General features: G+C 37.4%; 1 protein-coding gene and 1 long non-coding RNA gene across 4 annotated transcripts in view; one reads left to right on the top strand and one right to left on the bottom strand.

The window, feature by feature from the left end:
• The first annotated feature begins 869 nt into the window (after positions 1 to 869).
• Positions 870 to 18,320, top strand: KIAA0408 (KIAA0408 ortholog). Of its 3 annotated transcripts, none has more exons than XM_045865514.3 (6): positions 870 to 1,008; positions 7,192 to 7,430; positions 11,409 to 11,771; positions 11,861 to 11,940; positions 14,298 to 15,627; positions 17,727 to 18,320. In XM_045865514.3, the coding sequence occupies exons 2-6, from the start codon at positions 7,296 to 7,298 to the stop codon at positions 17,898 to 17,900; spliced, it is 2,082 nt and encodes a 693-aa protein (XP_045721470.1). In that variant the 5' UTR covers positions 870 to 1,008; positions 7,192 to 7,295; the 3' UTR covers positions 17,901 to 18,320. The 3 variants fall into 3 exon arrangements, with proteins under 3 accessions (XP_045721470.1, XP_045721469.1, XP_064454158.1); XM_045865513.2 differs by having other exon boundaries at positions 874 to 1,008; positions 7,178 to 7,430; XM_064598088.1 differs by lacking the exon at positions 870 to 1,008 and adding an exon at positions 1,786 to 3,865 and having other exon boundaries at positions 7,178 to 7,430.
• Positions 5,315 to 24,722, bottom strand: part of LOC123836592 (uncharacterized) — a 69,663-nt gene continuing 50,255 nt past the window's right edge. Inside the window, exons 6-8 of the long non-coding RNA XR_010413757.1 lie at positions 6,277 to 6,421; positions 5,980 to 6,175; positions 5,315 to 5,329 (exon numbers count right to left, since the gene is read on the bottom strand). This is a non-coding gene — a long non-coding RNA (uncharacterized LOC123836592). The remainder of the gene's footprint in view (positions 5,330 to 5,979; positions 6,176 to 6,276; positions 6,422 to 24,722) is intronic.

Here is a 24,722-nt window from a genome sequence, read left to right as displayed (position 1 = left end):
TTTCTTATAACTCAGTTAAACTGAACGTGAGCAGAGACATGCATGTTCAAGTTCATGCACAACCTGGAAATGTTGCTGGGGAGGCATCTCTCCCGGCATTTCCAGGATAGATGGATTTGGCCACGGTCTAGGGAGCCTCTCCATATACTTGGGCTCTGGTAGACCTCAGTTGAAAGCAAGCACATGGGTTTTTCATTGTTGTTGTTTTCTCCTTCCATAATAAATATCATTCTTTCCCACGGTCTCTGATTTCCTCTGGCAGAAAGACATCAGCTATCACTGTAGATACAGACCACAAGCTGTCATAGAAACGCAAAGCTATGAGGTTGGTCTCTCTCTGTGTCCCACTTCTACTTTATTTAAAGACAGAGTTTTGATACGTTTTCGGAGATCTCTGGAGCCAGCTACGTGTGTTGTTCTGCCACATCCAGACACCTACTTGTCAAGGCACTGAAGAGTGCTTTCTGACTCTAGCTTAAAAGGGGAAAGAGGGAGGAGGTGTGCAAGGAGATAATTCTTGCCTGTAAAAAATGAGTTGACTTTTCCAAATAAAATCTAAAATTGGCCATTGTCATTGTGTGATATTAACACCAGCTCTTTTGGCAAGCTTGAAAATACTGGGCTCCATTATAAAAGCTAAAAATGTCCTGGACCTGGAGTTGTTTACCCAGAGTATGAGCTGGTCTAAAGTTACAGAGCCCTGGTTGGAAGAGTGGCTTGAAGGCCGCCTCCAAGTAACTGACGTCACTATAGTCTCAGCTGCTGCTGCGACACTGAGCTGAACGGCTTTTTGACTTGTGAAAGGGGTGAAGGTTTCAAAGGGACTTGTCAGGACCGCTCTGTTGAATGGTTGGAGGGATTTTGCATTCCCATTTCTTGCAAAGAAGCAAGATTCACCGAGCTGAGACTTTCGTCTTTTTAAAAAAAAAACAAAAAAACTAGCTATTCTTCCACTGCTAGCTTGACCAGTGGTGGAACATCCATAGGATTTCTCCCCAGAGCAAAAAGGTATGTTTCTTTCTAGCAGTTTGAAATCGAGGGACTCATTGTGGCAAAATAGAGAGGGGCTGCTGCTGATGTGGTTTGAACTCTGGGCACTGTTGAAGCAGAGGGTTGGTTCAACATCTGCCTCTTTCAGTGTCTGTGTCTGGGCTTAAAAAGAGTGGGCGGGCTGCATAGTGGATTTTACTGACTCCCGGGAAAGAGAGGGTTCAGCTGCTGTGAGTGGGTTTCTCAACTCTGGACTGACAGTGACATCCACCCTCTGAAACTGTGTTTTTCAAACACTGCTTCTAAGTACTTTGAGCAGCACTTTGCCCGCCGTGGGATTTCACTAAACGTATTTATTAGAATGCTATTTTTCACCAGTATGAAGACTGTTTACATTTACAGAGGAAAGTTCACCCCCCTTGAGACTGTTGGTATTTGAAAATTACAATGAAAAATAAATGTAGTTCATTCAGGCTGATGGTTTGCTCACTCCGTGACTAGTGTTTCTGTCATTTGAGTGGAAGTGCGTGACATTCATAACCGGTTAATCTGCGGTTAGCGGGGAACATTACCATGACATCTTCTGTTGTTTAAGTTGATTAATTTTAGATACTTATTTACCCAAGCCAAACGTTTCTTTCAAAGGTTTTCTAAGTTAAGAGAAGTAAAATCAGTGCGTCTCTATCTCAGAAGTTTTCTTTCTTCTTCTTCTTCTTCTTCTTCTTCTTCTTCTTCTTCTTCTTCTTCTTCTTCTTCTTCTTCTTTTTTTTTTTTTGATCTTGGATGTTTTCTAGTGTGAGTGTATAACTAGAGAAAAACAAGGAAGGAGAAGATAATCAAATGAGAAGGCAAGAAGGATTTCTTCAGAATTGCATATAGTAGTATTGCTTTGGCCCTTTTGGAACATGAGGAACATGGTGAAATAACTAGAAATAGCAATGAAAAAATACTCCTTTTTGCCCTGCACGAAATCAAATCATGTTTGTCTGAAAGACACACTTGCTGGTGAAACAGTAGGGGAGGGATAAGGTCTGTTAGTTAGTGGAGATGATGCAGGTGATTTGTTAACAGCCTGGAGAAAGGGCTAGAGAGTCTTGGAGGCCAATGGTGCATAATGCTGGTGGGTGTGGGCATGGGAGTTCCCCATCCCTCAAGGTTACAGAGAAGCAAAGCATCTGTAGGACCAGTTCCACAATTGCTTCTAGGAATTGTGAGATTAACTGTACCTACTGTGTGTAGCATTCCTACATGCCTTTGTAACCTCCTACAAACGAAAAATCTTTGGTTATATGAAAAGTAGCATGTTTATGATTATATGAAAAGTAGCATGTTTAGAAAAAGGAACTAGGAGAGCAAGAAACAAATACTCAGAACAAAGATCTCAGAAGAGAGAAGCAACCATAGAGTTAGCTACCGTAACACTGTCTCTTTTGTTTGGCTGATGTCCAGTTTCCAATGGGGGGAATGGTGGTTAAAATGGTAATGACCAAAGTGTAGGAAGAGCAGAGCATTCCTCAGACAAGTGTTACCATGACCAAATTGAGGCTGATTTGGGACATTAATTTATTGTGAGACTCCTGAGTTGTTCTTAAATGCTGCTTGCTAGGAGGGCAGAAGATAAGCAGAACTATTTCCCTCCCATCACCAGGCTTAGGCTACCCACTCGCAACCCAACAATTCTGGCTTCCTGCTTCGGCCTCAGGGATGCAGAAGTAGGTTACACGGGTTATGTAATGCTACCTTAGCGTTGTTGAGGGGACACGTGCATGACTAAGTAATGCTGTTCCCTTGTTCCTTTTACATTTGCTCTAATAAATTTGTATTCTGAATGAAATTCTGCGTGAAGTGAAATGATACAGAGTTGGAGACAGAGGGAGGGATGCAGATCGCAGAAACCCTTCCTTCTCTCCCACATAGATGCCAATATCCGTGGGCGAAAAGAGTGACAACTAGGAACAAAGAGAACGTTTGTATCTGCCTCAGTAGAGAGCACTGAAATTGAGTTTTAGAATCTGCTGAACCACTTTACTCCATAACTTTTCATTATAGGACATTATGTCCCTACAAAGTGGCCCCATTAATTGGATTTTTAAAAATATTTAGGGAGAATTACAATAAAAGCAGTTTTATGTAAGATTTGTCTATTCCAATTTTTATTAATAAAAAATTGCCTAAATGTTCAGCATGCCATGTATTCTTAAAATACTTGAAAAATACTGAGGGCAAAAGAAAGTCATTGAAAATATGAGAGTTTGCAAAATTAGATTTGTTTCTATTAATTTTCTAATTAAATAAAGGTGAAAATCATCAGTTTTATTCCAGAGAAAGAAGACATAAAGAAGGGAAAATGAAGGCAAGGAAGGAGGGAGGGAGGGAAGGACAGAAGGAAGAAAACAAGAAACAGGCATTTATTGAGCACCCATTATGATTCAAAACCATGTGAGGCACTTCTATTAAGCATTCTCTCTCTTTTGTTCATGTAATCCTCACTACTACTCTATGGACCCCATTTTATTTCTGGAGGAGAAAGCAATAAATTCAACCATATTACGTTTGACATTTATGACACGACATAGATGCTAGGAAGGCCACATAAATCCTCCCACAAAAATTGGCACAGATACTGCTCTATAGGAATTTTCTTTCAAAGGCCTGTTTTTGATCCATAACCATTACATTTCCTGGCACTAGATTTTGCTCTGGCCCTGAAAAGGGGAAGCTCTGTAGATTGGCTCTGATCCATAGTAAGTGATGAGTTTGGCTCTTTGCAGTTAAGAGCAGGATTCTGTCTGCTTTGGGACCATTACCTGGGTTCATGTATAGTGCTGTTACAAGGAACAAGCCTGAGTTACGAGTTTTCCTGGATGATCTTCAGGTAGGTTTGTTTTTTTTTTTAAAGGAATAATCTGATGCCTTTTAACCTTGGTCTGGAAGTGGTTCAAAAAGAGTTAGCAATAGAAAGAAAAACTGGAGGGGTGCCTGGATGGCTCAGTTGGTTAAGCGTCTGCCTTGGGCTCAAGTCATGATCTCAGGGTCTTAGGATCTCAGCAGGGAGCCTGCTTCTCCCTCTCCCCTGCCCCTGCTCCTGTTTTCTCTCTCTCAGATAAATAAAATCTTAAAAAAAGAGAGAGAGAAAGAAAGAAAAAGAAAGAGAGAGAGAAAGAAGGAAAGAAAGAAAAAGAAAGAAAGAAGAAAAAGAAAGAAAGAAAGAAAGAAAGAAAGAAAGAAAGAAAGAAAGAAAGAAAGAAAGAAAGAAAAAGAAGGAAAGATTGGAGCCATTTGCTGTGTAATTGTAGGAGAAACTTCATGATGATTTCTGAATATTTCCAGTGCTTAGAAACAGGACGAAACATGGTGTGTCACAGCACCTCTTTTCCAGGTAGCTTGAAATTAGTCTGCTCCCTTTCTGTAATTTTCTTGGTTCCCTTTGCAACTATGTCTTGAGGTCTTAAACCACTCCACTCTCCCTAAGAAGTCCCAGTGTTAGGTACCTGTTAGTAAGCAAGAGAGTTTCAGCTCACAGTTAATTACATAGAGTTTTAAAGCAGTCTGCCAGTCAAACAACAGGCACCGCCTGCATTTCCTGTGAATAGTTATTAGATGAACTTAAAAAGATTACTATGTAATCAAGATTAATGACAGGTTCACCAAAACAAGAAGCAAAATGGTGTATATTCTTTACTATCTTCATTTTGTTAGGTCTTCATCGACGTATTTATCTGAGGCCGCTTGCTTTGGCTATGGCAGGGACTGTGGTCACCAGTCACTGGCTCACAGGTGTGGAAGGTAGCAAAAGGGCAGAAGGATGGACAGAGAAGATGGAAAATGAGACTAGAAAAAGAGCATGGCTAGGTAGATAAAAGGAGACATGAGAGCATCTCAAATCTGAAATTAACTTCTTTTGTTGACTGAATTAGTCACAGGATTATGACTGTCAAAGGAGTAGGTAAAAATGATGAAGCGTCTGTAGCAAATCGTTTAAGAGAATAACAATGTAGATCGCAATATTTATAAACTGTTTTTGAAGGTAGAGCCCTGCCTATAGTACTGACATTTTTTTATCCTTATTAGTCTATTATAATTCATTGATAGATTGCAACTCAAAAAAACACGTTTGGAGCTGTTTACCGCTTGGATATGCATGTTCAGAACAGTCTGATAAAAATAAAATTAGTCTTCAATGTTTATCTTACATTTGGGACTCGAAATACGCGGCCATCTTCTGCCGCTACTAAATGGGGCTTGCTGCGTAGTTCTGTCGGCTTCGTCCCACAGCTCCAGCACCCAAGCAGCTATTGACCCTGGGGGCACTGTGCACATAATTAGCCTTAGCCGCCTCCTGGTAAATTAACACATTCCAGTCATGGCCTAGAAAACTGAAGAGCTAGACTTCTAATAGACATAATTATCTTCGATGATGATTCAATCATTTTAAATATTCTTTTCCACCCACTAAAAAATATCAGTCTGTCTTTTTTTTATTTCTTTTTTTTAAAGTAGGCTTTACACCCAACGTGGGGCTTGAACTCACGACCCCAAGATCAAGAGTCACACACTCCCCCGACCACGCCAGCTAGGTGCTCCATATGACCTTCTTAATAAAAATTATTTTTAGTAGAGGGGCACCTGGGTGGCTCAGTCGCTAAGCGTCTGCCTTCAGCTCAGGTCATGATCCCAGGGTCCTGGGATCAAGCCCCGCATAGGGCTCCCTGCTCACCGGGAAGTCTGCTTCTCCCTCTCCCACTCCCCCTGCTTGTGTTCCCTCTCTTGCTGTGTCTCTCTCTGTCAAATAAATAAAATCTTAAAAAATATATATATTTTTTTAGTAGAAGTCAGACCAAGATTTTTTAAAGGGAAAATGTTTAAATTTCTCAAACTATTTTGCATACCCTATGTCATTTAATCTTTGTAACAACCCTTTAAGTAGCCTCCATTTTAATGTAAATAAACTAAGTCTCAGAAATTTTAGATGACTTATAACAGAGTTACCAATCTGATATTTTAAGTTTCATCTTCAGGGGCGCCTGGGTGGCTCCGTTGGTTGAGCGTCCAACTCTTGATTTCAGCTCAGGTCATGATCTCAGGGTCCTGAGATGGAGTCCCGCGTGGGGCTCTGTGCAGGGCGTGGGGCCTGCTTAAAATTCTCTCTCTCCCTCTGCCCCTGCCAACCGCACACATGCACCATCTAAATAAATAAATAAATATTAAATAAATAAATTGCCTCTTCAAACCCTAAATACACATACTCTAAATGCTAGAAATCTAAATATTTCAGTCACTGCTTACTGTGATCACGGATATCCTTGCAAACGAGCAAAGTGTTTTCTTCAGTGTTCTGTATTCCATAGCCTAAACAGATTCTTGTATATGGTCCATTCGAAGCAAAAGAGAGAATGGATGGCTTTGCTGATTTTACGGTTTACTTGATGAACTAAAATAACGAAAATATTTTTATGATTTAGTTTGGGTTTTTTTGCTGCTACATCAGTCTCAGACTGACTACCAACTCAGGGGTCTTATTAATACAGTCATCCCGTTTGGCCTGGGCTTGCAACTCTCAATGTAAAATGGAGACTGTGGTCCTGTACTGCTTCAGGACTTCAGTGCAAAGAAACACGATCTGGTTGCATCAAAACAGGAGTAATTCTGTTGCAACAGAATCTACCGCGGTTGGATAGGTACGACAATACGGTGGAATTTCATACTTACACTCTTAGTCACACAAAAATTCCATCTTTAGATTAGGTGGTTGGTGAAATGAATGCTTACATCTCACATATGCGTTTAGCTATAATTTTGCTGACTGATTTCAGAAAGGGGGAAGAACCCATTTGAGAAAGGGGGAAAAAAACCCTTTGGGCAATACTACTTTTTGACTGTGTTAGTTCTTTTTTTTTCCTTTTTTTAATTAAGTAGCCTCCATGCCCCACATGGAGCCCCATGCGGGGCTTGAACTCAAGACCCTGAGATCAAGACCCGAGAAGAGATCAAAAGTCAGTGTGACTTAATCAACTGAACCACCCAGGTGTCCCAACTTTGTTAGTTCTTCTTAAGCAGATTGTTAATCATCTCCTCTCTTCTTTTAAGTACAGTTTTCCTATAGTGTGTTTATGGCTCTTAACAAAATGATAACATGTTTCCAAAAAGCAAATGGATTTGGAACTCTTTCTCCTTATGTTTATATTAGGCTTTATTTTAAAGGCAAGTGAGACTGCTTCAAATAAAACAACTCCACGCTTCCAAGAAACAGTTAAGAAGGCAGAGACAAGCAGAAATACCCCTTCACTAACACTCACACGGTTGCCATGGACCTGCATAAGCAGTGGGAGAACACAGAAGCTAACTGGCACAAGGAAAAGATGGAATTACTGGACCAGTTTGACAACGAAAGGAAGGAATGGGAGAGTCAATGGAAAATCATGCAGAAGAAGATAGAAGAGGTACAAACTGATTTGTTTTGAATACACTGAAAGCTCAGAATGAAAATTCTCTTTGAAATTTGTGTTGTATTGAAAGCTGATTCTGTTTTCCTTATTCTACCTAAGAGATGCATGTCTCAATGACATTTACTAGACCAAAAATAGCAGAACCTTATCCAGTGGTATTGAAGGGACTAGGGTTTTTTTTTACAGCCCTGCATGAAAATTAAGAACTTAAAATGCCATTCTCAAGTGTATCAATTTATTATTTTCTGACTAAAGTGCCTTGGTATCAAAAGTGAGTTGCTTTTGTTTGTTTGTTTGTTTGTTTTTTGCATGAGTTTTCAAACACAAGGTCCAGGAGGAAAATATAAGAAAAACATAATTGGTGGAACATATATGAGCAAAATTACAACTGGGCATTAAAATACAGATCTTTCCTGAAATGATTTATGAATCAGGTCTACTAAACGAAATTACATATTAGATAATTCAGTATAGTCAAAAGGAGTGTCATATATCAACATGGCGGTGGACATGATATTTATTCTGGCAGAATGTGCCACATTTATTGACACATTTGTTAGGAAAGGGGTTATGAAAAACAACGTGCCATGACTCTGATACAAATAGTCATTTTATCCCCATTAAATCATCCCTGGCCTTGGAATATTTCCTTTAAGTATTTACATTGATGTATTTTTGAGCTGGTTTCAACTGAAAATTATTTCTACTTATCTTGCATTCTTCTAGTGACATCCATGTTGTCACATGGTTTGTGCACATTGCCAAAGTGATTCTTTTAACAGACTGTTTGGCCTTTATTCATAGGCAGTCAAAGCTGGTGCTTTATGTGTTTATAGTGTAAATATTTTTCTTATTAACAGCCATGTAATTGGTTGTGAATAAAATATAAATCAGCACGCTACGAGGAAAAATTTAAAAGAGTAACTATTAAACTGTTCCTGTAACAGAGCTGAGAAGGCAGGCATGTAGCGTATGATTCGACTGAAACGGAATCCACCGCTCATACCTCTGTAGTTGGAAAATGTGTTTCTTATTCTCTTAACTCCTCTTTATCCAAAGACTAAGGGTGGATCAACAAGGAGATGTCTAAGTCAAATCAGAATCCAAAACTCCAAACAGAAACCTGAATTCATGGGTCATTGTTTCCCAAAGGTTTGGAAGGCCAGATAATTCTAGCATCCAAGTGGGGCGCCTGGGTGGCTCAGTCATTAAGCGTCTGCCTTTGGCTCAGGTCATGATCCTAGGGTCCTGGGATCCAGCCCTGCATCGGGCTCCATCCCAGGGTCCTGGGATCCAGCCCTGCATCGGGCTCCCTCCTCAGTGGGGAGCCTGCTTCTCCCTCTCCCACTCCCCCTGCTTGTGTTCCCTCTCTCATTGTGTCTCTCTCTGTCAAATAAATAAATAAAATCTTTAAAAAAACAAAGCAAAAAAAATTAAAGGAGTCAGGATTAGCCTAGCCAATTGTTTAAGCCATGTGGCTGAAATAATCTGCTGTCAAGTTAGATATTTTATTGTCAAATAATTATTCTGACAACTCTGTAGATTCTGTCTATAGTAAATATTAGCCTTTTTGATGAGCATGCATTAAACGTATTTTAAACATAGGATGATAGTTTATAGAAATACTGTTCTCTCTGCATCACGAGATAGAAGGCTATAATACATTTTCTTCATCTTGGATAGTAGCCATGGTACTATTTATGTCTTGCTGCCTGCAATATTCAGCTCCATTACTGGGAGTATGTTTGAACAATGTGCTTACCCAGAATACCCATACATGATGCTCTTTCATACCTGAATACTAGCATTGTGCTCCCTTTATCATACTAATACATGTTTCTTTTCCACTCCCAGCTTTGTAGCCTATAGGAATGTACCTTTAATACATCTGTCTTATAGGCTACAAACAAGGGTAGGAAAATTTGAGGAAAACAAGAGGAAAGTATCCTCACATGTCACAGAGAATCAAGACATTTTTTAAACTAAAATTAAACATCAACACTTCAAAAAATTATAACATGCCACAAGCATAATAGACTGTATTTGTTTAACATATATCACTAAGTTGTGTGTATTAACTCGGACACAAGTTATTAAGCCATGTACTAAAGAATTGTGGATTCCCACATGTGCACATGTGACTTGGTTCCAAGAGATATCTTCCAGTGAGAGGATCCAGTGTTGAGTGTTAAGATGCTAATGATTCTTTGCTCAGCCACTATCCACAATCATTGCATTTGCTATTGCAAAACCCAGATGTATTTGAAAACTGGGGTAATCCAGATAGAAACCCTAGATAGACTTCCTAGGTTTCTGGGAATTCTTTTTTTTTTTTTTTTTTTTTTAATCACACTGCCATCTCTTCTGCTTGTTCTGTTCAAATGATCAGAGAACCATAAACAAGTGCTGGGTATGAAGTAACACAGATTTTCTTGTACAAAATAATTTGTTTTCTATCAATAGCATATTATTTGCTTATCCATACCTCACTTAAATCCCAAGAGAATTTAAGATGGTATATAAAATTTTACATAAGGTAAAGTATTTCAAAACAAACAAAATGCTGAGATGAAGACAGGAGGAAGGATCTTATGTGAATTGCATGCAGCAAGTCTCTCTTTCTAGTAACATAAAAATTAGCAGATTTCTCAATATTCAGAAGACAAAGGCAAACCTGTTTCCCAGGAATAGTACTTTTGTCCCTGATTTTGAAAATAAAACAATTTTGTTTTCACCCATAGCTCCTTAAAAAGAGGACAGTGTCACCATAAGCATCCTTAGGTTAACATGAACTTTTGAGGGTTACTTTGTATAATATCTCTCAAGGTCAGCCCAAATCATAATGCCCACAATAGGTCATAACGAGTAATTTTATGAGGGCCAAAACGATTGATCCATGGCTGTAATTTGATGCTATCCTGAGATCATCCAATGATAGATGTGTAAGTATCTATGGAAATATGTGTACTGCATAGACTTCAGGCGCCAACTATGCATAGTGCTTCTCTCTGAGATTTGGGTAAATATTGAACAACAATAAATCTGTTATTATACTCCTTGAAGAATAGATGTGGTGTAGATGTAAGTTGTGGCCGTAAAATGTAGTCATTTGCGTAAATAGTTATCTGACAGACTCCTTTGAAATTTGCCAAGCTTTCCCCCAGCTCAAGCCTAAAGAGAAAGGCCACTTACTTCCTCTATTTAGGGGTGAGTTGTGTGAGTGCCTGGAGGTAAAACTAAACTCTCATCAAGAAATAATTTGGGATCCACTTTAACATAGACTAATACATGATGGAAGCCTTAGAGTTCTAATATCACATAGGACAGGGTCACATGTGTTTTAATCAGGATGAGAAATCTTTTTTGAAAAAAAAAATCTCTTTTTAAAAATAAATCTCAGTAATACCGAGCAACATGTCAATAACACTAGCATAACTTCCAAAGGAAACATCCTTTGGTTGCACAATGTCCACTTGGGGAATGTAATGAACTAGCATACTATATGATACTGTCAAAATATTTAGACACTTCAATGTTGGCATGCAAGTGGAATCACATATTTTTAAAACATCACTTTAATATCAGTTAAATTCTTGCTTTTCTCTGAAAGCAATTAGAGAGCATGACCAGTAATTGATTCAGGACATTCCAACTTTGTTAACAGTGCTTCTGCATCATTATGACATGTTTCTACAGGAGCAGGTTTATTTTTGAATGAGTTTGATTTCTACGCAGAGGTATAGAGATCACCATCCATAGTTTGACCTACTAAGAGTAGTCCTTATGGTTCATCAGAGTTATTCTGGCTGATCAGGTTTTAGAAGTACTACTCAGAGGCATGAGCATTAATACCCCAGGATACTTAGTATATCATGATATGGCAAAGAGAACTCAAAATAGTGTGCTTCGTATTCAAAATGTTGACAAAGTAAATTAGGGGGAGAAAAAGTTTTCTCTTCGTTTTCTTTGCAGCTTTGCCATGAAGTAAAGCTTCGGAGGAAAATGAACATGGATGAACGTGCTAAGATCATCAGTCATGATCGTGAGAAAGCAATTCAAGATCAAGTGCTGGAATCTTCTCCAAATTACCCCAGTTCAGGACGATGTGAATTTACAAGGATGAATTACCGGGATGGTCTGGAAAAAGAAACTAAAACAGAGCAGAGCTTACTCTGTGAAGGAAATGAAATGTGTAAGGAACAAAAAGCAACAAAAAAATCAAAAGTAGGGTTTATGGATCCTTTGGCCACAGATAACCAAAGAGAATGTGAGGCGTGCCCTGGTCTGAGGACTTTGAGGGAAGAGGGCAGGAGCTGCTCTGGGGCCCTCAACTTGGTAAGTAAGATTGTGATTGGCCTAGAACTGTTTCTACAGAAATATTTACATTTCAAACTGCTAACATGCTATTGCTTATATGTATAAAGGCTCTTGAAGAACTTGCCAAAGTTAGTGAAGAATTATGCAGCTTTCAAGAGGAAATCCGAAAGCGGTCTAACCACAGAAGGTGGGCTGGTATATCTATGATTATTTTATATCAGAAAATCAAGAGAAATATTGTTTTCAGTGAATGAATCCAAACTGCCTCCTCTTTATATTTGGTTAGTGCGAATTAACAATGAGTTATTAAAATCTGTTATCTTAGATAGGAGATAAAGACTTTAATTGAATATTTCTCTGTTTACTAATTCCTAAGCCAAATCTTCTCATTCTCTCCGTAATTTGACTGTGAGGAATACTGCACTCTTTTGGTGTTTGGGGTTAAGGTACACTTTCCAGAACAAAGTAACAAGTACCTTCTAAATGTAGTTCTTTTCCATTTTGAGTGTTTGGCCAGTGGACGAGTATGCAGCAAGGCTAACCCAGTTAAATATATCTTAAGATTTAACAATGTGGAGTTTTCATTATATAATGATGTTCTACTGAAGTATTTTATACCTAAGAGTCATTTATTTCTCTACATTTATTATGTATATAGTGGAAGCATACATAATTCTTAGAACAACATATTCCAAATATGTATACACACATATACAGTGATATTTAAAAAATGCTGTTTCAGTTTAGAAGCACCTATATAATTGTAAAATTAAGTTTTCACCAAATTAAAAAATAAATTGGAATTCTCTGCAAGGTAAGTAAAAATGGATTGTTCTAGGATCAAGATATTTCTCCTAATGAGAGGTGTGTTCCTCTTAGAAACAGTAGCAGTGTGTACCCTATTTCTCTTTAGCTCTTAGGAAGCTCTGAAAGAATTTTTGTATTGACTTCCAATAGACTTTTTTATTCAACCATATTTTATATGTAACTTTACCCTCTACCTGCCCATTTTGCTTTTGCCTACCATTTTCTATTATTGAGAATAATTATCTACACTTTATTGTATTCTGTCTTGTAACATTTTACAAGCTGAAGAGATATAAATATGATTTATATTTATCAGTATGATCAATTTAATTTGTGAATTTATATTGTTGCTTTATTTAGGTTTTTTGTTTTGATTGAACTTAGAAAAGACTCACTTGCCAATTTTCTTTTACAAACCACACCTGGTATAAAGTTCTTCTTGCTCTTCCATACACTTTAGAAAAAAGCTCAAAATCCTTAGTGTGTAATTCAAATACATTACAATTGAACCTAATGTTTCTTTCATCCCTCCCACTCTGCTTTATGATCCAGCCATACCAAAGTACTCTCTATTACTTGAAGAGCCCACTATTTTTATTGTGGCTCACTTTGCCTATATGCCCTTTACTGACCCAAAAAATTCTTACTTTTGTTTCAAGCCCAAATGGCACCTTCCATTTGGTATTACTCATGTTTCACTGAGCTTGTATTCAGATTTCTGTCACACTTCTTAGTTTAGAATGTCATTTCAAATTCAAGAGAAGGAAGTTGAGCTCACATGACATAATGACTAGGCATTCAGTAGGTAGAGCAAAGGTGAGGCAATATGGTAGGAGAGAACCTGGAGAAAGGGAATGCCAGTGGCAGACACCCAAGAGACTACACAGTCTAGTCTGAGTGGAAGAGACAGTTTGGGAATATAATGGAAAGATAGCTTGGGTCAGAGCATGTAGACCATGAATGCACCACTGAGAAGTGAGCTTTATCCTACAGGAAAAAGGACTTGGAGGTTTTGACTAGAGAATTTATAGGAAAATGCTGTTTGAGGAAGTTGGGAGTCCTTTTCTTATTGCAGACATTCATTGCTTAAGCCATGGTTGCTTTTGAGAACTTGTCCTACAGCACCCAGAAATGGAATATTACCCGTACCTCAGAAGCCTTTCAGTCACTGGTTACCCTCTCTTCCAGCCCTGTGGGAAACATTTCCTGATTTGTAACATTACAGACCAATTTTGCTTGTTACTATAATTTATATAAATTAAATTTTGCTTGGCTTTTTAAATTTCAAAATTAAGCATAAAAATAATAGAGGGGTCTCTCTCTGAAGGATGCTTGCAGCTTTTTAGGAGAATTTGTGAACATTTTATTATCTAAATAAAAATGAGATGTAACAGTAAAGTGATTAAGGGGATGTTTAAGAGGAAAGGCGAAGATAGGCCAAAAGACAGTTGAAGTTTCAAACTCCTACTAATCTTACACCATTATTAGAAACAGCACTAAACAGAGTTGTTGGTGTTTTGTACTCTGTTACGTGGACACTTTTTCTCCGGGACCATTAGTAATTTTGAATCTTGGCTTTTTTCCCCAGAGCATGTCATCATTAAGGGCACAAAAGTGGAACTATATAAAATAACATATTTAATGTCATATAAATCTTCAGTGTCATAAAAGGAGTTGCCGAGAGAACTTGTCCTAAATAAAACTATCACTAATATGTCATGTTTTATAATTGTTTAGGATGAAGTCCGATTCTTTTCTTCAGGAAATGCCCGATGTAATGAATATGCCTCAGAGAGACCACATGATCAGCCATGGCCAGGGCATTCTTCCCATCGACTTAGAAACAGAAAAGCAGAAAAATAGAAAGAATCTAAGCACCACTGTACTCCAAAGCAACTCTAGGAAACCATGTGAGCTTGATACAGTTGATCTGCAAAGAAATGAAATTCCACCACTTCCACCTCCAAGAAGCACATCTCGAAGTTTTCCCAGCTCGTATTCCAAACAAGCTCATGAAAGTTTGGAGGGAGGCTCAGACCACAATAGCCAGATGGCCCAGGAGGGTCAAGGGAAGTGGAACTGCAGTCCTGATTTCCTTTGGAGGCACAATGAGATTCCTAGGCTGTGTCTAGATGAAGGGAAGACTTTGAAAGATGGTATCACGTTTCCTTCTTTGGCACCCAAAGCCAAAATAGATAACAAGCCTCCATGTAATGAAAATGTTGGACTTAGCATGTGGTCGTATGACACTGGGATCAGTGCAAAAAGTAGTCCCTCTCCATTGTGGTTTCAGAAAACCTGCTCGACTCCCAGTAAGCCACAGTGTGAAAAGATGATTCCAGATCACCCTACTAAATCTCATCCTGATCTTCATATAAGCAGTGACTGTAGCTCCTCGGTGACAGAGAGCAATGGCCCACTTAAAAGTTTCAGTTGTGGCTTTAAGAGAACAACTAGGAATGAAAAACTGGCAGCAAAGACTGATGAATTTAACAGAATCGTATTTAGAACAGATAGAAATTGTCAGGCAATACAGCAAAATCAAAGCTACTCAGAATCATCTGAAGATCATAAGCCCTGTGAGACCTTAATTACTCATACAGGTAACATATCAGAAAATGATAATGTGTCTGATATTCAGAAAACCAGTGCCCACGTGCCTGTGCCCGGAAAAAATGTGCCTGACAATCCCACCAAAATATCCACAACAGGCCTAGTCAGACAAATGCAGGAACACATGAGCCCCAGCAGTTACCGGAGTATGCTCCAAGAGCATGACTGGAGACCCAGTAATTTGTCTGGCCGGCCAAGATCAGCGGATCCTAGGTCAAATTATGGTGTTGTGGAAAAGCTGCTGAAAACCTATGAGACATCAACAGGGTCTGCATTGCAAAATTCTAAATGCTTCCAGGATAACTGGACCAGATGTAATTCTGATGTCAGCAGTGGGCCCACGTCAAGTCAGCAGTTAGAAAGACTTCAGTTGGAACAAGAGTTTCAGCAAAAGCCAGCTATGTGTGGAGCACAGCAAGTAAAGCGAGGAGTAGATTGGAGAAAGATAACAGAGGTGAGAAAGCAATTAACGTATGTTGGGAGAACTGCATCCATATGTAGCTCAGAGTTCAGTCAATTGCCCATATATAAATAGAATGGAGGCACATGTTTTGGCATCTTCTTAACTTCTCGACCCTTTATTTTTGAGTAAGTGTAAACCTTAGGATTGTAACTCAATATGAACTTCTTAAGATACAGTTTTTTAAGATTGGGAATAGTACATTGTAACTTCTTTAAAATTCTGAAATGGGACAACATAAATAAAATAAATGGACTCAAGAACCTCAAGAAGATCCAATGTTTGTTGTAAGTTTCTTTCTTGAAAAAAACATTCCAAATGCACATTTATTGGTTTATAGAATTTTATTCTTTTAGTGTTTATATTTTAAAAAGAGTATTGGAAATATTTTAAAAATAATTTCTTGCACTTTTCAGTTATTGGCTATGATTGGTTCAGTCATTCCCAGCATTTGATTCATGTTCTTTCTCATGGGATTAGTCACATGGATGTGACTATGGGTCTAGCACATCATAAAATAATGCCTCATAAAGTTCTTTTATTTGTGGAGCGAAAGGCAGTACATGGAAATAAAATGATATTATAGCTTAAAAATGTTTAACGTCATTCTTATTTGTGTAAATTCCTAACATGAAAATTGTCCCTCCCCCAAAAAATAAACTGTTATTCTTTTTTTGTTCTAGTCTGATTGCAAAAGAATATAGTTTTCCTTAGCTATAGGAGGAAAAGATGTTGAAGAGATTGGTATTTACAACAAAGAGCTATCCAACAATCCCTTTTTATGCATAATTTACAAAAAGTTACATGGTGACAGATTGTTATAATTAGCTAATATTTCAAAAAATCATATTTTTGCAAAATGCAGTGTGTTTGCAGTATAGTTTTAAGCTACGCAGGTTGCCTCCTTCTGGTGTGAAAATTATTTTTATGTGGCTTTCAACCCCATAAAAATACCAGTTTTTATCCATTTTACCAGAAACCTTGCCTGTTTGTACAAGGTACAAAACCCTGATTTTGTATTTCTCCATTTTTTAGTTGAGTTCATAAGTACATGGGAAGCCCTACAAGCTTCAGATGGCAAATGGAAATGTATAAAATAACCAGTTAAATATTCATCAGCTACATTTTTGCATTGGTTGGGGGTTTGGGAGGGGCCCTCTACCGTAGATTCTTAAGAGGAGTTCTTCATCCCCTCCCTCACCCAGCTGCGGGAGCAAATCTAAAAAAGTAAGATTCCAAAGAGAGAAAAATAAATTGCAGGTTATTGTCATAGAAATAGAGGCCATCTTACTACCCATCTCAGATGAAAGAGCATAGGCTTTGTTAAGAAAGTCAATAATAATACTGGTATAAAATGTGTGGTGGAAACTTTTTAATTTTTTTTTTAACTGCAAGTGTCTAAGAATGTTTTTCTTCCATTAAAATAGAAAGAAAGAAGACATGAAAGAAAAGGAAGGGACAGGAAGGAAGAGGTTTTAAGTCATCCGATGATGCCCAATATAGATAATGATTTTGTATTAGCAATTACAATGAAGTTATATTTTGAAGTATTTTAGTGATAATTTTGAAACTTCTGAGAAATAGTATAGTGGTTCTTGGTGGGGAAAAAAGATAGCATCAGACAAATCATTTGGTGATCTGTGTGCCTTTCGCTTAATGACCTCTGAAAGTGCCAATAACTTGACATAAATGAGCATGGTTTCTTCTATAAATTATTATCTTTTTGTATCTTTTGTAACTGTTATACATCCCACTATCGCACTGAGAAACATCTATAATTCCATCATCAAAGTTATCTAACAGAAACTTTTGAATCCTGAACTCATAATTAGCTGTAAAAAGAGATCAGTTGTATTAAAATTTGGCAGTGTGAAAAGACCTACAAGATTATCAAATGCCATATTCCTTATTAAAAGTGAGTTGCTTTTGATTCAAGACCACAAATATTAGACAATTACCTTCTTCAGTTATCCATGCTTCTACTTGCTTGTAAATATGCTAATACATTAACCTTGTAGGTGGGATCCATAATATATATTCAGCCCATTGTTGGTGCCTGTATAGTGAAATGGATGTCTTCCTTTGTCTCTTAGGAATCCATGGCAGTGAAATCTCCACATGGAAAAGGGTTTTCCCGACCTGCTAGACCAGCAAATCGCCGTCTCCCATCTAGATGGGCCTCGAGGTCTCCATCAGCGCCCCCTGCCTTGCGGAGAACTGCCCCTAGCTATACCATTTCTCTGCCATCTGCAGCATCGATGGTCTGAGTCCCTGGCCTGGATTGCTAGATGACAAAAGTCCTAATTGCCAAACAGAGCGTTCGGAGTGTTTACAGCCAATCCTGTCTCTTCTCTGTCTTTCAAGATCACTGGGACAAACAATTTAAATCTTAACTTCTCATCAGTCTTCAGTGTTTTTAATCTATGGAATAATTATCTTCCTGTATTTTGATTTCTTAGATCAGAATTTTTTAATGCCATCCTCATTAATTTGCCAATATGATTTAAGTTGAAACAATGTACTATATTGTATATTCTAACTTTCTTGCAAGTGGCAGAAAGCAAGGTTATGTGCATGGCCATGTGTTTGTAGATGCATGTGTTGAAATAGGAAGTATCCTAGTACGTATTTAGATAAGAAAAACGTATGTGCTAGTGTTGACTTTGAAATTATAACATGTAAACCTATGTATCTTTCTGTTTATTTAAAATTTTTGAAAATATACAGTACTATTTATATTTTGTATACCTTTTAATAGGTATCCACTTAAGGCATTTGAGGTACATATATTAACTAACCACTTTCTTGACCCCAACTACATTGAAAAATAAGAATTGTACACATTAATAACATTTGGTAGATTTCTAAATACAACTCATAAATAGTTTCTTAACTGATGTAAGGATGGACTAATATCATTAATCTCCTTGTTTACTCTCTTAAATAAATAAAATTGTCACAGGTTTAATAGTTCAGGCTTCTAAAGCAAACATAAAATGTTCACAAAATCTTTTGTATATCATTCGGTAGTCTATTATGGCTTTAACTGAGTACTTGATCCCCAGAGCCATATCATGAGACTGCCTTAGACACAACAAGACTTAAAAATGCACTTACTTGGAATCCTTAAATAGGATATGAAAAGAAATTCAGTTATGTTGAATTCTACTTTTTTGTTAAATTGTATAGATTTTAGTTAAGCTCCTTTATTTGAAGGCATATTTAGAGGTAAGTCATTTCCTTTTTCTTTTTTCCAACTTTTCCCCAAAATTAGTAGGTAAAAAACTGATTCACTGTTTTTATTAACAAGAAAGATTAGGAATGATATTTGATTGAGAGCTGAATTATAATATATTTCTTATAGTGTGCTACATAAAAAAAAGCCTTAAACTAAACTTTGGCATCCATGAGTAGCATAAGGAACAGAAATGTGTATTTTGGCCACAATTTGCTTCCAGTGAACACATAAGATCTATGTTGAGACTGAAGGAAGTATGAATGTTGAGGTGCTTGGAATTTTACATGGAAGATCTTTAGAAGCAACTTTGCTCTCCATTGTCTCTCTATAAAACCAACTTTGGTATTAGATATGAATTCTATTTAAGTTTTTCTTTTACTACCAGAAATGTTAAGAAAGTCTAGTGACATAAGTATTCAAAGACCTTCTTCTTATGATATATTCTAACAATTAAGAAAAACTCATTGCATTATACATCATGACCTGAGGTAAAGTAAATAATTTCCAAATCCCAGACTGCCTTAAAAGGCTCGAGACTGTTTGTTGTGTGGTGATAGACAGATTCATGCTTCCCAATAAGGAAAGTTTATAGGAGTTGAGATGAATTAAACTTCTAGAATATGAAGTTGGAGCAGATGATAAGGAAGGGCTAGAGATCCACTCTTTTCTGGAATAGGTTGAGGAGAATAGGTTTAAACTCTTCTTTAAATATTTGTTAGAATTTGCCTGTGAAGCCATCTGGTCCTGGACTTCTGTTCATTGGGAGTTTTCTGGTTACTGATTCCATTTTTTCTGCTGGTAATTGGTCTGTTCAAATTTTCTATTTCTTCCTGTTTCAGTTTTGGTGGGTTATATGTTTCTAGGAATTTATCCCTTTCTTCTAGATTGTCCAGTTTGTTGGCATGTAGTTTTTCATAATATTCTCTTATAATTGTTTCTATTTCTGTGGTGTTTAGATCCACTCTTTTAATTCTTGTTTCTTTCAGGAATATCTTTTTCCATAGGAAACCTATCAAAGAAAAGTAACCTAGACACCAAGTCATGTCACTTATATTATATGCTTTTCATGTAGAAGGGTGGGGAGGAAAGGGAAGTGGTAGCCTGTGGCATACCATAATGGTCCTGTTAGGAAGATGCTGCTATGTGGTAGTCTGTGGCATAACCGTGATGGACCCGTTAGGAAGGTGCCGCTATGTTACACTGGAGAGACTGCCCAAGAACTGGGCAACATACCTGCTCCCCTCCATCACTATATCCCAGGTAGTCTGATGTGGCTCTATGGTTCCTACCTTTAACTACAAGTCAAAATATTGAGGATCTCTTTTCAAAAATTAGGTTCCTGACCTCATCCCATAATTACTAAAGCAGAATTTCCAGGGGTACAGAGGGGGATCTGGAGTCTAATAAAACAATAACAACAACAACAAAAAGAAAGCAAAATATTTGATGATTAGAGAGATTTGGAAGCAGTGACATTGATTGATGCTCAAATAGATGGGCACCATTAGGTAGTCATGTTACTTCCCTGGGACTTGCTTTTGTTACCTGTAAAATAACAGGGTTATTTTATCAGGCATACAATTTTAAGTCACCTTTTCTATTACTACTTGAATGAAACAGTGGGACACATTTTATGGGACACATTTTAACTTCTTCCTATGTTGACTAAAATCATAGAATATTAGAGTTGAAAAGAAACTTAGTACCTAGTCCAACTACTTGATTGTAAAGACGAGGAAACTAAAAGGTTATTGAAATATTCTGTTTTCTCTTTTAAAATATTTTATAATTTTTTATGGGAAAACCTATCAGGTAAATGGAAATTATCCTTCAAAAATATTTTTTTATGTATTGTGATTTTTAACTGGTAGTTTTTCTACTTTGGATGGGCATTTTCTTCCCAACAACATACCCTTCATTATGCCATCATTGCTGGATTTAAGACGTTTGTAAACATTTCAGACATATTTGATTAGAAACACTTGTATTAATAGAAGTTTTGCTGAGCAGACTTTTTGGGGGAAAACTCCTATATTATTTCAACTGAGGAGTCTGATCTCAGAAAGGAATAAGAACAAGGCCGAAAAAGTGCTTGAGTTTTTGTGCGTGGGCTTGTGTGTGTGCACATGCACAACCCTTGCACGAGTTCTCTATGTTGCCTTATCACCAAAGCCAAATATAACTTATGTTTGCATAATTCACTTATCAAAAATTAACCTTAACTTTCATTCATTTTTACATAGACAATGAAGATGATTAGATACTATCATGCATGATTTACCTTTACGAGAGAATGTAGTCAGACTCCATGTCATCCTGAGAAAATATCTGGACCTAAGAAAGAGACTCTGCTTCCCTGCAGAGATTTTTAAAATTATTTTTAGACACATTTGCTGACAAATAACTACTTGATATTAGAATCTCCTTCAGTGATTGGAAGTTACCGAATAAAATAGGTGTGGAGACAGCTGCTGTGGCATGTGTGTACCTTGAGAATGTTTTGATTTTCCTCCTTTTCTATAGCGATCTCCAGGAGCTTAAGCTGAAAGTTTTATGAAGTCTAAACTCAAATATGTCCACAGTTTGGCCTAGCTTCTCCTAAGATATCTCTACATAATAAAATCTAAAAGCCTGCATGAATTCCTGCACCCAGCCACACATAACCCCAAATAGCTTCTCATACCCTGATAACCACTCTGCCCACTTAAACCGTTTATTGAATCTGATTAATTTTTGTTTGAAAAAAGGTTACTCCTCTGAAATTTGCCTTTATATGTGAAGTGAGTTTAATTATTTTAGGTAGGCTCAGATTTCTATTCTAATATTATTTTGCTTCAAATTCTGCATGTTTCTTCTTAAGTAGCAAGTATCTTTATTAGAATGTACAACTATGACTTACTTGTTTAATATAGCCCAGAATATGCTCTTTCAAAAAATGGGCTTCCTTAAGTAAAAAATTAAAGCAAAACAAACAAAAAACCAAAGTTGGGGTGGGCAGTTTTCAAGCAAGTGTCTACTCAACATTTTTTACTGTAGGAATTTTTCTTATCATAGAAAATAATTTTCGTTCCAATGGGAAAAAGTCAAAAGACTTAAAATCTGGTACATATTACAATGATCTTTTGAATCCGACATGTATGATTGGCAAATTCTGGAAAAAAATATTCTGCTTATATGAAGTTACGATGGAGTCTAGGAATAGAGAAGAGTCTAGAATAGGAAGGACCATAAAAGTCATGCAGAATAATCTCATGGAGAGGAGAGAAACCCGGAACTCAGAGGTGTGTATGACTGCCAAGTTTACAAGGATGGGCACCACGGTAGGCTCCAGCACCAGTGTCTTGCCTCCCTGTATGCCTGTGTGCATCTAAGACTTGATGGTTTGCAATGCACACTTCTATTCCTTGACTCGTTGACTTCTTCCAACAAACTTCAAGGCAGACTTTGTGATTTCTAATTACAGATGGAAAAATTAAATAACCAAGATAATAAATATTTCTCAAGAGAACACTGAGAAATAAATAGGTGGTTCTACAGACTCCTCATTCCGGCTCTTTTCCAAAAAAAGAGGAAGAGGAAGCAAAGAGTGAACAGTTCTTTTTCACTTACATTTTATGCATGACAAGTTGTTTATTTTGATTTTGTTGAGAGTTTCTCTTTGTCTATTAAATTAGCAGTTTTTATTAATGAAAATTCACAGTGTTGAAATATAAATTCACGACCATCAAAGGTGATGGTGTAATTGGCATATGTAGCAAGAACTTTTTAAAGGTTCTATGCTTTTTTTTTATTATGTTATGTTAATCACCATACATTACATCATTAGTTTTTGATGTAGTGTTCCATGATTCAGTGTTTGTGTATAACACCCAGTGCTCCATGCAGAACGTGCCCTCTTTAATACCCATCACCAGGCTAACCCATCCATATATGTTAAAAAGAAAAAAGAGAGTTTCTCTTAATTTTGGTTTTCAATCTTCTTAACCAACGTTCATCATGATTTATATGGTTTCAAAAGATAGTATTAAAGAAGTCATGAAGAAGGCTCACTTTATCAAAATATGTTTCATTTTTTGGTGCCTATGCTCCAATATTGTATAAATTTTGTATGTGGGCCAAAATCTTGAAGGTAAACTAATAAGTAGCCAAAGCAATCCTCATCTGTAATACCGAATGAATCCTAATCTCTTCACCCTTCAAAAGAATCACACAAAATTTTCACACTATATGGCTTAAATGTACTCCAGAATAAATGAGAACATTTCCCTTGGAGGTTGCAGTTATTTCCAATTTATAATCTTACTCCAAAATAAATTGTATCTGCCAATTTCTTTTTGAGGCTTTATTCTCCAATTAAATTATTTACTTACGTAATTTTATAAAGATCATTAAACAAATTCAATGTAGCTGTTTGGGATCTGCAGATTTTTCTTTCTATATAATGCCGTTCAGCCTCAAAATAATGCTAAATTATCTAACCTGAATTATATATTTTAAACTTTGCACAAAATTTTGTGTTACAGTTAACCCAGTTAAAAGATGCTCTGAATTAATGCTATCCGGAGTGAAATAGTTAATCCACAATGAACGCCAGAGAACCATTTACATTATTTTTGAAGAAGTTACATGTTGGAGTAAAAAGAAGCAATAGTTTCTATATGCTAAAATTCAGGAGGTAAATTATTGGGAATAAAGATTCTTCCTAGGAGATCCCAGGCAAGGAGAGAGGAGCTGAGACCAAGCATGCCACCTTGTTAAAAAGGAAACTGGTGGGGGCATAGCCCAGGGAGCCAAAGCTACATGAATTCATGACTTAATCAGCTCAGCAAAAGCAAGCACTAGGTTTTCCCAGGCAAATTGAGGGCCTGGGGAAAACCCAACAGCAACTCCCGGGGGCACCATGCTTAGGATTCAGGCAAGTGGTCATCTTTAAGGAGATTCTTCATAAGACAGCTAAGGACCTGAAACTGAGGCCAGGGCCAGGGTAGGAATGAAGTGATCAGGGAAGGAAATTGTCAAAAGCAAGATACTAGATCAAGAAGCCTTGTCCTGGGGACCAACGTGTAGGGAGGTTAAGAGATGCAGCTCGAGGTGGGCCGGAACATTTCCAACAGGAATAGGAACAGAGAGGTCTTCACCAGCACACCAAACCTTTACTGACATTGGGAGCTGAGCAGACTTGGACAGCAAGTAAGGGACGCACTAATTTCTAGCAGGCAACCAGCGGTGTAACCACCACAAGGCTGAAACACATGGAGGGTCAGTACAGCTTGAGCTCTCAACTGGAATATTTTGAAGAGCTAGAATTGATAGGAGGCCATCAGAAGACTTCTCTGTGAAGAATTTAAAAAGACAGGTAAAGATGATGACATGTAGAAGGATATTCTTTGCTCTCCACCTTTGCTTGATTGTTTTCTTGTGACTATATCAGCAGAATCTAAAAACCTCATCCAGAGAGCCTCATAAAATAAGCCACCCACACCTTCATATAATAGACCATGAGAGCAAAATGAAGTATCCCAGAAATGGAAAGTGGTGTTCTTCTCCAATTGTAATATAAAACAGGCACATGATCATGGTATCTCCCCTGCCAGGTAAGTATGCTGAGCGAAATAAGTCAATCAGAGAAGGACATGTATCATATGACCTCACTGATATGAGGAACTCTTAATCTCAGGAAACAAACTGAGGGTTGCTGGAGTGGTGGGGGGTGGGAGGGATGGGGTGCCTGGGTGACAGACATTGGGGAGGGTATGTGGGTATGTGCTACGGTGAGCACTGTGAATTGTGTAAAAATGATGAATCACAGACCTGTACTTCTGAAACAAATAATATATTATATGTTAAAAAA

The sequence above is a fragment of the Mirounga angustirostris genome, unplaced genomic scaffold (assembly GCF_029215605.1).
Source record: "Mirounga angustirostris isolate CCGP_5_RB_7025 unplaced genomic scaffold, mMirAng1.0.hap1 SCAF_8, whole genome shotgun sequence".
Taxonomy (NCBI): Eukaryota; Metazoa; Chordata; class Mammalia; order Carnivora; family Phocidae; genus Mirounga; species Mirounga angustirostris.
Note: the sequence above shows the minus strand (reverse complement) of the source record. Positions and strands in the feature narration are given on the sequence as shown.